The 14,607-nt window shown below is 32.9% G+C and overlaps 1 protein-coding gene and 1 pseudogene across 1 annotated transcript; both read left to right on the forward strand.

Annotated features, from left to right (window-relative positions):
- The first annotated feature begins 313 nt into the window (after window positions 1–313).
- LOC149518183 (putative disease resistance protein RGA1) lies at window positions 314–2,976 on the forward strand (annotated as a pseudogene).
- A 9,824-nt stretch (window positions 2,977–12,800) lies between these two features.
- Window positions 12,801–13,877, forward strand: LOC149518184 (uncharacterized). The gene is made up of 2 exons (XM_089763439.1): window positions 12,801–13,084; window positions 13,148–13,877. The coding sequence occupies exons 1-2, from the start codon at window positions 12,801–12,803 to the stop codon at window positions 13,875–13,877; spliced, it is 1,014 nt and encodes a 337-aa protein (XP_089619565.1).
- Window positions 13,878–14,607: the final 730 nt, after the last annotated feature.

Below are 14,607 nucleotides of genomic sequence, written 5' to 3' on the forward strand. Positions count from 1 at the left end.
TTTAGTTACTTAACCGTGATTTTTTTTATTTGTACAAAGTAGTTAAAAGCGATATAATTCAAAAACTAAACTTTCTCGTGTAAACTATCAAATCTACAGAACTAAATAAATAGAGTACCTCGTTAGATAATATATTCATGAATTAGATATTATATTAAATATTTTATTATAATTTATAGTTCATTCGTCGCAACTCCCAAGACTTAAGCGTTTTCTTTTGTTTTCTCTTTGTCGCAACTCTCAAGACTAAAGCTTTTTCTTTTGTTTTCTTTTGGTGGTGATATAACTGATTAGAAACCACCCAACCAAAAATTCCGAAGTCATGGCTGCTATAATAAAATATTTACTCTAATCTCATTTGTTTAATTTCCCTGCAACAAACTTCTTCATAAATACTATACTCAATTTTCCTTTACCTTTGATTGCCTCTCCAGACTTCAATTATGGCGGAATCATTTCTGGCCATCGTTGCAGAACAGCTTTTGGAGAAGATAATCTCCCTGGTTGCCAAAGAAACTCTATCGCTATGGAATCTCAGTAGTGATTTGAGAAGACTTCAGGAAACCGTGACCTACATCAAAGCTGTGCTGTTAGATGCCGAAAAACGGCAGCACCAGAATGAGACGTTGCGCCTTAGTTTGGGGAAGCTTAGAGACGTCTTATATGATGCTGAGGATGTGCTTGATGAAGTCAGGGGTGAAGCGCTGCGAAAGGAGTTGATCAATCGTCTGCCCTTTCTATTCCATTTGCATTCTCTTTGAGGATGAGTCAAAAAATCAAAAAGATCAACGAAAAGCTAGATACGATTGCTAGTGATTTCAAAAAATTTAATCTTGGACTTGAAGAGAAAGTTCAGAACCGGCGTGTTATTCTTAGGGATACCCACTCCTTTGTGATATCTTCTTATGTGATCGGCCGAAATCAAGACAAAGAAAACATCATAGATCTTTTAGTCAAGCCAACTGATGCTGAAAAAATTCCCGTCATCCCTATAGTTGGAATCGGGGTTTAGGGAAGACCATGCTTGCTCAACTTGTGTGCAACGATGAAAGGATCACTAGGGTCTTTCCCTTGAAAATATGGGTATGCGTGTGGGATGAGTTTGATCTTGCTAGGTTGCTCTGTGATATTACTTACTCCATCACGAAGGGAAGATGTGATGGCTTACCAGTTAATGCATTGCAAACTCAGTTGCGAATGCTTTTAAATGGTAAAAAAATTTTACTCGTTTTAGATGATGTATGGAACGAAGATAATGTAAAATGGATGGAACTGAGGGATTTACTGATGACAATGGGTAACTTTCAACAAAGTAAAATCATTGTGACCACATGGAGTTCAAAAGTTGCTTCGATTGTGGGTACTATTGCTCCGTACAACTTGAAAGGTCTTAGTCACAAAGATTGTTTGTCTTTGTTTGTAAAATAGGCATTTAGGGAAGGGGATGAGAAGGTATATCCAAACCTTATGAGAATTGGTGATGAAATTGTGAAAAAATGCAAAGGGGTTCCATTGGCAGTGAGAACTTTAGGGAGCTTACTCTACATGAAAACTGAGCTACATGAATGGGAATTTATAAAAGATAATGACATATGGAACCTTGATCAAAATGAAAATGACATCCTACCTATGCTGAAATTGAGTTATAATCATTTGCCATCTCATTTGCAAAGATGTCTAATTTATTTGTCATTGTTTCCAAAGAATACTATTTATGATACTGATTATATGGTCCAATTCTAGATGGCCATTGGACTTTTTGAAAGCCCTAAGCAAAACGAAGAGTGGAAAGATGTTGGGTTACGATATTTCAAAGAATTATGGTCGAGGGGTTTTGTCCAAGATGTCGAGGATGAATATACATATTACACATTTAAAATCCATGACCTAATGCATGATCTCTTGTCAAATGTGTCTCAAGATGACTGTTTAACAATTTATCCCCATACAATAAATGCTGCTGATCATATTCGACATCTGTCATTGTCGGATGATAATCCATTGAGAGCTCCACAATCATTTTTGAAGAATTTAAAAGGTGTGCGGACATTAGTGATCCTACCTTCTTCAGGAAGAAATAGGATAATTGAGGAACATTTTGTAAATGCTTCCATCTTGAATTTCAAGTTCCTGCGGCTACTTGATCTCTCCTATTCATTTTTGGAAGTATTGCCCAATTCCGTTGGCACCTTGAAGCATTTAAGATATCTGAACTTGAGCTTTTGTCGAAGAATGAGGAAACTTCCTACTTCTATCTGTAAACTTCAGAGCTTGCCGACTTTACAGTTGGCTGGCGTTCCACTGATTGAAGTACCTGAATGTTTGCAAAGCTTGATCAGTCTCAGATTTCTAGAGATAACCACAGATTCCATGCTTTTAAGGGATATTAAACCAAGATTTTGGAGTTCACTTTAGTTAATGCACTTGTACGGATGTGGTATGATAGAATCTATATTTGATGGGATGCAACACCTCACATCACTTAGAAGATTGGGTATCCAAGACTGTTCTAGATTGATTTCACTGCCAAGAAGTCTGAAATTTCTAACCAAATTAGAGGAAATCAATATTGATGGCTGCCAGAAAATCAATTTGTGTATGGAACAAGAAGGAGAAGAAGACCGAGACCTTTACTTGCGGCTTAAAACTTTAACAATATCGGGATCAGAAGCGTTGGAAGATCTGCCACGGTTGCTTCTTCAAGGATCAGCTACCACTTTTAAATCCATGATAGTAAGGAATTGTCCCACCTTCAAGGTACTACCAGAATGGATGCAAAATCTCACATCACTTCAGAGGTTGGAGCTTGTACATTGTCCAGCATTATCCTCTCTTCCCGAAGGACTGAATCGCCTCACCGCACTTAGGCAAGTAAAGATTCAAAAATGTCCTGCGCTGAGCCAAAATTGTCAAGCTGGGGTTGGTGCTGATTGGTCCAAGATTGCACACGTTCAAGAGGTTTATATTGAACGTTAGAAGATCGTCAAGCCACGCTCAAGGTCTTTACCAATCTCTCTCTCTCCTTTTTCTTCCTTTATGAGAATTTTTTTTCATACTAAATTTTCCAGAATACAGAATTATAAGAAAAGTGCTCTAAATGATATGTGCTACTCAATTCATATATCTTCCTCAAATATCTAACATTTGCATTTGATTTTGAAGTGATCATAGGTAAATAGGTGCGGTGCTTTGGTAAAAAATGAAAGAGCAAGCAGGTGAGACGATTTCATTCCATTTGTTAAGCTTGTTATCAGCCACATTTCTTGAGAATCCTTCAATTTTTGCTACACTTTTTGACGTACTATTACTCCTGTAGGATCTGTTTGATTGAGATTTTTTGCTAATTATCTTTTGTTTTTGGACGCGTAAAGGCAAATAAAATTATAATCATCCATTTTAAAAGGTTCTAATTAACGATAGCTTAGTGATGGAAATAGTCATAGCCTGTGGGCCTTCTATAAGAAGTATGGAATTAAAATATTGTCTTGTGTTCCTCGTTTTAGTTACTATCAAACTTAGATCCTTAGGTGCATGCCTGCCTACCTAGGAACTTACTTTCAGTTGTATTTTAGGATCAACTCATTTGGCTTCAAATCAAACCTCTGCAAGCAGCTCTTATGGTGTGGGAAAATTCAGCCAAACCCTGCAGGGCGCCGTCCGTTCAAAGCTTTTACTTTCTTTGATGATCATGTGACTTGAACCAGACCTGTTTATCTGTTTGCTTAGTACTTGCGCTTTAGCTATTTGTTTGTGTTCTATCTCTTTGCGATTTGATCCTTTGGAATGAAACTATCATCTCCTAACTGTTGGGTGACTCTTTAGGGACAAAAGAAATTTTCTTGCTTGAAAGGGGAACATCAGGCATTCAACATGAAGTGCCATTTCTTATTCAACCAAATGAGATTTCGACCCACGTCGTCTAATGTAAGATTTCAGACTATCTCATCCCAATGAGATTCGACCCAAGTCATTCAAGACCTTGACCTGAATGTTGAGGTTTTTGTTTAGGAGTTACCTTTTTATAAAATTATTAGGAATGTAAATAATATATTAATATTCGTAAATTATTTAGATTTGATTCAAATAAAATTTGAACTCAATTTTGTTATTATCAAATCGAGCTCGAGCTTGAGTAGTAAACTTATCAATTAAGATGAGTTCGAATATTTTTATACCCAATTTAAATAGTTCATAATTTTAATCGAATTTTTATATTTTAATGTATTTTTATTATTTTAATTAATAAAATATTTTAAATTTGAACTTGTGTATAAATAATCGATTTTTTATCAAATATAAAAATAAAACTTTATTTTTACATGTTAATCGAGTCTAATTGAATGAACTCAAATAATTTAATTTTTATCTTAAATTGAATTTGAAATAAAATAATAAATTTGATTGAATTTGAATTAAATATCGAATATCAAATTTAAAATCAAACTCAAACTTAATGTAATATTCATTCGAATTCAATCTATTACATTTTTAAACCCCAACTTCCAAGACTAAAACCTACATTACCCATTTCCTAAAAATGTATGGGCAGCTTATTAAAACAAAAAATCATACACTACCAAGTAGGCAAGTACCAATGTAAAAAGAGCGACACAAACAAATCAAATAGTATTTACTTGACTTACAACATAAAAAAATAAATCCTCAATAACTAGAAAGCCCAACAACTTCGAGTTTTTCTAGATTGAACAAATAAAGCGTTCACAACAAGATTGGCAAATACAATAGATATAACAGGCTGGTAAGTGACATCTATATGGGTAATGGCAAATGAGCCTCCAACTTCGGTCCTTGTTTCTAGGCACCTTTCTTGCTGCAAAGTTTCTCAATAAGATCTGCTTCGTCTTGAACAGTTGCGATGTTTTGGACATTGTCCTCTTCCACAGTAATTCCAAACTCTTCCTCGTGTCCTATCACAGTCTCAACCTGAAAAAGCATTCTTCCAATTACAACACGAACTACAAGCAATAACCTTCAAGAAACAACCAATTGACAGAAGGTACAACAAAGCGTGACTTCGCACCTCATTTGATTTTTTTTATTGTATATATTTTTAATTGAATGAATTTTATAATAAATTAAAATATATCAATTGATAAAGATTACAAAATAATTCGTATTCAACAAATTTTGATCGATTTTAATATAATAAGAGATAATTTTTATATTGAAATTGACCTGAAATGAATTGAATATAACAAAAAATTAGGTCAGAAGCGTATTTAATATATTTTGTCTTAATGTATTTCAAGATATATATTTATTTATTTATTTATATATATATTTATTGTGTTAATAAAGCTATTTTTTACCTTAATTTAAAAAATTAATATTTTAATTTCAATATAAGATGTTAATGTAGCACCATCAGTGGGCTCTTTTTTTATTTTTCTCATTTTTTGTATTTTCTCGTTTTTACTTTTATCGACCTTTTTTGTTTTTATATTTTTTTTAATTGAAAAAATTTTATGAAAAAAGGAGGCCAATTAAAGAATGACGTCATGTGTCATTGGCATTTATTTTTTTATCTTTTGTTTTTTTGGAGGTTTTTTAATTAAATAAATTTTACGAAAAAATACAGTAAACAGAGATAACAAAAAAAAATTACCCCTAATTGGTCACTGATTATTACCAAAATGTTGCGCTTCAAAAGAATAAATAATATAACAAAAAAATTAAAAATTAAAAAAATTAAAAATAAAAGATAGATAGTAAAAGCACCAATTGAGCTTTAAAAATAATAATAAGAGTTAGAATGCAATTTGATCTTGAATTATATCACTTTTTATGAAGTAGCATTTAAAAAATTTACTATTAAGTATTCCAACTTTGCTTTGGTTAAACACTTTACACTACTAATTAATATCGTTAGTCAAAATATTGAAAAAAATGGTTCATGTCGTAACGGTTTATGTCCGCTTGACGAATTTGAAAATAAAATAAAAAATAAAGGAGTCGTCACCAATCTTTTTTGGTTAAGTACGATTGGCCACCTACTAAAATATATCATTTTAATAAAGTTTTAAAATTAATTAAAATTTATTAAAAAGATAATTTTACAGTCTACGAAACAGTCTTAGTTGGGGAGTCGGTTACGTGTGGGGAAGGATTAGTACCACCACAGTGTCCGTTAAAAAACGATACCAATTAACAACGTGTTATCCTTTGATTTTGATAAAAATAGTCCAATTTTCGGTGTTCGAAAAATAATTTTCTTGATTTGTAATTTATTAGAAAAAAATTTATTCTCGAGAAAAATAAATTAAAATTTTTTTATTGAAATAATTCTTAAAATATTTCAATATGTAGGTAACATTAGAAGAACCTTTTCTCACCTAGAGATTTCTTAGGCATCGTTTCTCGGAATACCTTAGAATCTCATCCTCGGAGGCTTAAATTTACTTTTCGTAAAAAATATCATGCATGCAATGCAAAATATTACCATGTTGATGCACACATTTTATTTTTCTTTGTTAGAAATTTTATTAATTATTTTATTAATATTCTTATTTAAAATTGAAATTTTGAAGAAAAAAGAATTTAATTATATTGAAGATTTTCTATAAATATTTTAATACACTGGTAATATTTTACAAAAAATTTTCTCACCTAAAGATTTCTTAAAACATCTCTACTCGAAATACTTTTAAAATTTTATCATAGGATAAAATTTTTTTCTTCTCATTTTTATTATTTATATTTTTAATATATTAATCAATTTTTATTTATTATTATTTTATAAGCAAAAAAGAACAATTTTTATTTTTATTGAAAATTTTTTTATAAATACTCCAATATACTGGTAATATTTTTTAAAAAAATCTTCTCACCTAGAGATTTCTTAGGCATCACTACTCGAAATACCTTTGAATCTCATCGTCGGATAAAAATTTCCTTTTCTCTCATTTTTTATTATTTTATTATTATTATTAAATTTATTTTTTATTATTTTATTTTTTAAAGTTTTTTTTTTAAATTAACAAAATTATAAAAAAAAATTTAACCACATATTTCATCATTTAATCTAACAAATATAAATATTTTAATATGCATAAATATTAATAAAATAATATATAAAAAATAAGAAAAATTCAAAAAAAAAATTTTTTTACTTGAACCGGACCGATCAACGGTCTGGTCAACGCGCGGTTCGATTCAACAATTCGGTCCGACCGTTTGGCTTGGGGCTGGGCACGATTTGGGTGGCTCAGTGGTTCAGTACCAATTCGGTTTGGGTTCAATGGTTCGGCTCCGATCTAGTCAGATCGGTCAGAGGCTGATGAAGAAAGCTAGTCGCAGGTCGGGTGCACGGACCCCGGGTCGGGTCACGGGTTGACGCACAGATCCTGGGTGCTTAAAACAACGTCGTTTTGAGCGTTTATTGAAACAACATCGTTTTAGTTTTCACCGTTTATATATAATGGTTCAATTTTTTTTTAGTCATTTTTGCTTTCTTCTCCAAAAAAAAAAAACACCTGATTTTTTTTCTCTCTTTTTTTTCAGCCTACTTGGGTCGATGGCCGTCTGTCGCCACGACCATCGCAATCCTTGCCGGCGACGAACTTCGACCACCGTCGACGGTGCTGAAAAATTTTAAAAAACTCTCATAAACTACTCTCGACCCCTTGAACGCAGATCCGACCTATTTTCAACCAAAAAAGGTCCCCTACTTCCCTATATCTGCTTTCAAAGTTTCGTGAGATTATTTTTTTTTGTATTCTGATCTTTTTTTTAAACTGACCCTTTTTTTTTCTTTTTCGTGCAGGAAGCTCGGCACTAGGTTTCTCCTTACGGGGATGACCGTTTGATTTTTTTGATTGTTTTTGTTTTGGCAGAATCTTCCTCCTTCTTTGTCTGTCCTCCCTTTTGGTTTGGCTAGGAGCTCTATTTATAAAGCTCTGATCGTGTGTGTGCTTAAGAGAAGGGCATGGGGCTTGGTATGGGGTGTAAGCACGAGCCCCATGTCTCTTTTATTTTTTTAGTAACATCCGACAGTGATAGGGTTAGGTGATCAGAGGGGTGGGGGTACGGCATGGTGGTAGTGGTGCCGGGGAAGGCACTACTGCCATCATCGATTTTTTTCTATTTTTTGTTCCATTTTTTTGGTATTTTTTTTATTGTATTTCGTATTTTGTATTTATATTTCATATTTTATATTTCTGGACAAATTGATATCCACAGCTGCCCCTCTTTGCACATTGCTGGTAATCAGTAATAGGGTAAAGACAAGACATAATTTTGTCCGAAATCCAAATGATTTTTTTTTCGAAAATGCTCATTTCACTTGAGGCTCGACATCCAACTTCGTAAGAATTTACTGAAATTTGATTCTCAAAATTTCAGTTTCATTCAAATTTACAAGATCTCAAGATTTGCATTTGCAACTTGCAAGACTCGCATAAAAAATCCTCATTTGAAATTTGAAGGCTCACATCCAAAAGTTTAAGGCTTTTTAAAGGTTCGCATTTGGTAAGCTTGGGATTCACATCCAAAAATTTAAAACTTCTCATTTGAGTTCAAAGGCTCAGCAATAAAACTTAGAGTTTCACATCTAAGTTCAAAGGTTCTCATTTAAAAATTTAGAGATTCATATCCAAAAAGTTGAAGCTTTGTATTTTAGCGATTCACATCCAAAAGTTTAAAACTTTTTATTCTAGTTCGAAGATTCACATTCGACGAACTTTAGGGTTTCACTCCTCAAAGATTCTCATTTTGAAACTTAAAGATTCTCATTTGAGTTCTCAAAAATTTTCATTAAAATATTTATAATTTCTTTTTCAAGTGACTCAAAAATTTGCATGAATGAATGTTATGACCAAAGATGCAAATGCCTTCTTAATGATGCAAATACGGCAACCTATATTCTCATAGTGCCATGCATGTCCAAACAAAGTTTAGTTCATCAAATTATGTGCATGTACTATTCAAGCAATGATGCCACCATGATGCATGTAATGCAAACGTCTATGTCACAAAATTCTAAATAATTATGGTAATATGGCTCTCAAAACTCTATCATTTCGCATGTCTTCCTTAATAAGTTTCTCAATACTTTGGAACAAGTTTCATCAATCGATCATCACTTGACCACCATTCATGGACTTCTCAACACTAACAAATTTCAGAACAAGTTTCATCCACCATCACTGAGTCATTACTCATAGGTGTCTCAGCATTAACCATTCCAAAATAAACTTTATCCATTGATTATCTTCATCATTCAATCATAACTTGCAAGTCATATCGACAAATTCATCCTTGTACTCATCACTTGGTTATACCACTTTTCAAGATTTACCCCATCTTCATTTTATTGTCCAATCCATCATCATATTCTCCATTTGGTCACATCATATATCCTTCCAAATCATTTCTTTTATGTTTCTACCATTTTTTCATTTTGTTACCACTATCATCTTAGATTTCTCTTTAAAGGAATGCAAGATTTTTTTATGCACATTGTCATTCATTCATCATCATTTCAATTTTTGACAATTATAATGTACTCATACATTTTTTTGATTTATTCTAGGGATGTAACAATAAGATAACACAAGGTGAATTATGGTAAAGATAATCAATGAAGATCTATTTTGGTACAAAACAAATGAAAAAGGAAATAAATTGGATACATGTCATTGGGATGAATGGTATGTCCAAACGATGAAGATTCAAACAATTCTCAACATTAATCTAAGATTCTTTTTCAAAAACTCATTACATTTACTGTTGAAGTCATTTTGAGCTTTGTGAACTTTGCCCTAGTTTTTGAGGGATCTTCAGATGCCTTTGATCTTTCATCCATGTGAATCATTTGACCTAGATCTTTTTCTACCCAAATCACCTTTTCAAGTTTTCAATTTGAATCTTTTTTTTTCATTTTCTCATTTTTTCTTTTTTTCTATTTTTTTCTCCATTTTTTTCATTTTTTCATTTTTCATCATCTTCTTTTCATTTTTCTCATTTTTCATCAAACTTTAGAGCAATGTAGCATTATCCCATTGTTTCATCATGAGCATGCCTTCATTTAACATATGATCATTCAAGTTGAGCATTCACACTTGATTCAAATAAACTTTTCAAGGTTGTAATGTAGGTCAAGGTGAGGAGTCATAAAAAAAATAGATATAATAGGCTCAAAACATGTATTAAAAAGGTTCAAGACCAAAGGATCATTTGATACAACTTGGCATTTTGTCCCCACATCATTTCATTATTTTTTCTTTCCTCACACCAAGGATTCTCATTACTTTGCCCCAAATCATGTGTGGCATTTATTTTTTCTTTTTCTTTCCATCGAAGGTTCCAAACCTAGTTATTCCTGGCCAAGAAGTTGTGAAAAGGCAACCAAGCTATGAGGAGGTGAAAGCCTCATCAACCTCCAAAAAAGAAGAGCACGACACTTCTACTCACTACTACCTAGTCATAGCTCAATACATGTCATTACCCAAAAATCAAAACAAATTAACCTAGAGCCTTAGCCAAACAAAAACCTAGAAGCTCAAATGCAAGCTATGGAGAAAGAGCTAAAGGCGAAAGAGGTGGCTTTCAAAGACAAGCTCAAATTTTTTAAGATCCCATCCTTCACCGAAGAAATCGACATAATTATGTCTTCAAAAAGGTTCACAATGTCAACCTTAGAAACTTACGATGGTACTTCTAATCTTTTCAATCATTTGAAAGTTTATAGAACTAACATGATGATGCGGGATGCGAATAAAGCTTTGATGTGTAAAGGCCTTGCTACTACCTTTAAGGTCGTAGCTTGATCTTGGTTTAGTAGTTTTAAAACTAAGGTCAATCACAACATTTAAAAAGCTCAGCCATTACTTCCTATATTGATTTATAAGCAGCCGAAAAACAAAAAAGATGACATTAAGCTTAAAGTCGATCCACCAAGGCCATAATGAATCCCTGAAAAACTATGTCACGCGTTTTAATGCGTAAGCTCTATAGGTAAATGACCTGGAACAAACGATCGCTATAGCCACCTAAACAAGTGGACTCAATGATGAAGAGTATCACCTAAAGCTGACCTTACCATTAAAGCCACCTAAGACTTTAGTCGACATGCTATTTGTAGCTGAAAAATATATAAATGCTAAAGCTATAATAAAAAATAATCGAGTTGGGAAAGGCTCATCCCCTCTCTTCGATGATCGAGGTGAAAGAGGCTCATCCTTTTCCTTGGTTGTAAGAAAGGCAAAAGTTTTTATGAGCCTCCCTCAAAAAGAGGATGACATAGGGCTTATAGCCATAGTAGAGAAAGAAATTATACTGCACTAAATACCTCCTGAAAGAGGATTCTAATGCAAATCGAGAGGAATCTGGTGCTCAGATGGCCAAAGCCACTGGGAGAGAATACGAGAAGAGATTTAACCAAACGATGTGCCTTCCATAAGGATATAAGCCATAATACTAAAGACTGTGTTGACCTCAAAAATGAGATTGAACCTTTGATCAAAAAAAGTCAAATGAAGAGGTTTGTGGACCAAAAAAGACAAAAGCGAAACATATCCAATTACAGATGGCATTAAAGAGAGCCCACAAGGGGTAAGGAAGGCATGTTAAGGAAAATAAAAGAGGAAAAGTTTGAGGAGATGAGCAAAGATAGGAAAAAGGCTGAACTAACAATAATAGGCTTATTGCCGAAATGATTAATGTGATTACTAAATGAAGCTTAACCTTGGCTAAAAGAAAGTCCAACCTAACTATGATCATGGCTATTGGCTTTTCAACAAAGAAAGAAAAAAATTAGAAAAATGAACCGATCTCATTTAACTTGAAGGATTAGGAAAGAATCCAACTTCCCCACGATGATGCTATAGTAATCACGGTTGTAGTATATAATTATGTGGTTAAAAGGATCCTGTTCGATAATGGGAATTCCACCGACATCATGTACTATGCCACCATAAAGAAATGGGTATTAAAGAGGATTAGTTGCAATTGATCACCATAACCCTAGTAGAATTTGGGAACGAGCAAGTACCAATGAAAAGGACTATAAAACTACCGATCACTTTACGGAGGGAATCAAAAATAGTCACCTTGGTCATAGAATTCATGGTAGTAGAGTCCCATCTGTCTATTAAGTTATCCAAACACTGGAAAATGAAGAAATTGACTTTAGAAATTATTTTCATGCTTACCAAATAGAGTGTATTTTATCTTTTAGCGTGTCCATGGGTAATGAAATTCTTTGTTTGCAAAATGGGCATTCAACGAAAGGGATGAAGAGCTATATTCGAACTTTAAGAGGATTGGTAATGAAATTGTGAAAAAATGCATGTTAAAGTGGATTATCCCATATTTATTAAATTTTTAATATCTTATAATCTTATATTCATGTTGGGCTTTTCTACTTACTACCAATTAGTAGTAGATTAAATGCTTAATATGGTTTCAGAGCCAAGATTTTCTTTTCGTTGTCCATTCCTAATTTGTCACATGAAAGGCTTCTTCCATCTTCGCCTACACGTGATGAAGCCTTATTAAAGTGGATTATCCCACGTCTAATGAATCTCAAATATCCTGTAGTGTTATATTCAAGTTGGGTCCTTTTACTTATAATCAATTAATTTTAAGTTAGATGTGTAACATTTTCAAAGGATACTGAATATGACATTGATTATATTATCCAATTCTTGATGGCCAATGGACTTCTTGAAATTCCCAAGCAAAGTGAAGGCGAATGCATGGAAGATGTTGGGTTACAGTATTTCAAGGACTTATTGTCAAGGTGTTTTGTCCAAGATAGAAACTAATTTTATATCTTCAAAATGCATGATCTTATACACGATCTCGCATTAAATGCTTCACAAGAAGAGTGCTTAACAGTATATCAACATGTGGTAAATGCTTCTGAAAATATTCGGCATTTGTCATTTTCTGATCAAAATATTCCATTGAGAACTCCACAACTTTTTTTGAAGAAGTTGAGTGGTGTGCGCTCATTAGTAATCCTACCTCCTCGAGGATACTATAGGATGGTGGAGAAATCATTTCTGAGTGCTTGCATCTTCAATTTTAAGTACCTACGGCTACTTGATCTGGAAAATTCCTGGTTGGAGGTATTACCAAAATCCATCTGCACCTTGAAGCATTTACTGTATCTTAACTGAACTAGGTGCATTAGATTGACTAGGCTTCCTAAGTCTATCTATAAGCTCCAGAGCTTGCTGACATTGAGATTATTTGATGTTCCAAAATTGCAAGTGCCTGACAATTTGCAAAGATTGATCAGTCTCAGATTGCAAAGTTGGAGTTCGCTTCAGTTCTTATTCTTCTACGAGTGTAAGACACTGGAATGTTTGTTTGAAGGGATGCAATGCCTCACATCACTTAGAAATTTGACTATGAAGAAATGCTATAGACTTGTCTTACTGCCTCGAAGTCTGAAGTTCCTAGTCAAATTAAAGGAAATTGCAATTGTTTCCTGCCCAATGATCAATTTACGCACGGAACCGGAAGGCGGAGAAGACCAAGACCTTCACTTGAGCCTTCAGAAGTTGATATTACGTGATGCACCAAACTTGGAGGATCTGCCTGGATTGCTTCTTGAGGGATCTGTTGGCTGTTTGCAATCCATTGAAATCCAGCATTGCCCCAACTTTGAGATGCTACCAGAATGGCTAAAAAATCTTAATTCACTTCAAAGACTGGAGATTCTTAATTGTCCCAAAGTTTCCTATCTTCCCGATGGAATAGACCATCTCACTGCACTTAGACAACTGAAGTTTCAACAATGTCCTACATTGTGTGAAAACTGCCAACCGGATGCTGGCGCAGATTGGTCCAAGATATCACACATCCGCAATGTTCATATTGAAGACCAAAAGATTATCAAGTCACGTTAGAGGGTATTTATTTATTTAGCAATCTAATCTATCACTGTTCGATGTACTTCTTTATAATTCTGAAATACTATTTCTTTTTCTTTTCTCCTTTTCTGATCTCTCAGGGAAAAACTTAAAAAAAAAAAAAAGAGGAAATTTCTATTTTATGAATTTTTTATATTTTAGATTTGAAATTAAACACTTCAAAATTGCTGCTGAAAAAAATTCCCAAATTGAGATGGAGCATTAATTATGGATGGTCTTATTATATAGTACTACTATATGTTCTTATGCATGACATTTTCATTTGCATTTCCTTTTAATTTCTAGAATTCAGATTAAATGTCCTCTAATTTCCAGTCAAAAATTTAAAAAAAAAATGATCATATAATTTGCTCAATGTATACAACCTTTGCAAATTTTAATAATCTGTATTTTTGAAGTCACATCTAAATACTTTGATGAAAATAAAGGAGTAGCAGGTGAGACTGCAATCCATCCATAGCATTCTACTATAATTAAAGTTCATCAGCAAGATTTTATGAAAATTTCAATTCTTATATATTATATGTCAGACTTCTACGAATTGAGATTTATATATATATATATATATATACATTTTTATACTAAATCAAATATATACATCTTTATGTATGCATGTATGTATTTTTTATGCAAAATTAAATAGATTTTATTAGAATGAAAAGTTTACAAAATGTATGTATGTATGTATGTATATATGTATGTATAT

Source organism: Durio zibethinus, chromosome 7 (assembly GCF_047325235.1).
Source record: "Durio zibethinus cultivar Kanyao isolate XHJ-2024 chromosome 7, ASM4732523v1, whole genome shotgun sequence".
NCBI classification, from domain to species: domain Eukaryota; kingdom Viridiplantae; phylum Streptophyta; class Magnoliopsida; order Malvales; family Malvaceae; genus Durio; species Durio zibethinus.

Bases quoted from the DNA above. Each gene is read 5' to 3' on its own strand.
- LOC149518184 (XM_089763439.1), top strand. From the start codon at position 12,801: ATGCATGATCTTATACACGATCTCGCATTAAATGCTTCACAAGAAGAG. The intron at 13,085-13,147 runs GTTGGAGGTATT...TAACTGAACTAG, and splicing joins CTTGATCTGGAAAATTCCTG to GTGCATTAGATTGACTAGGC.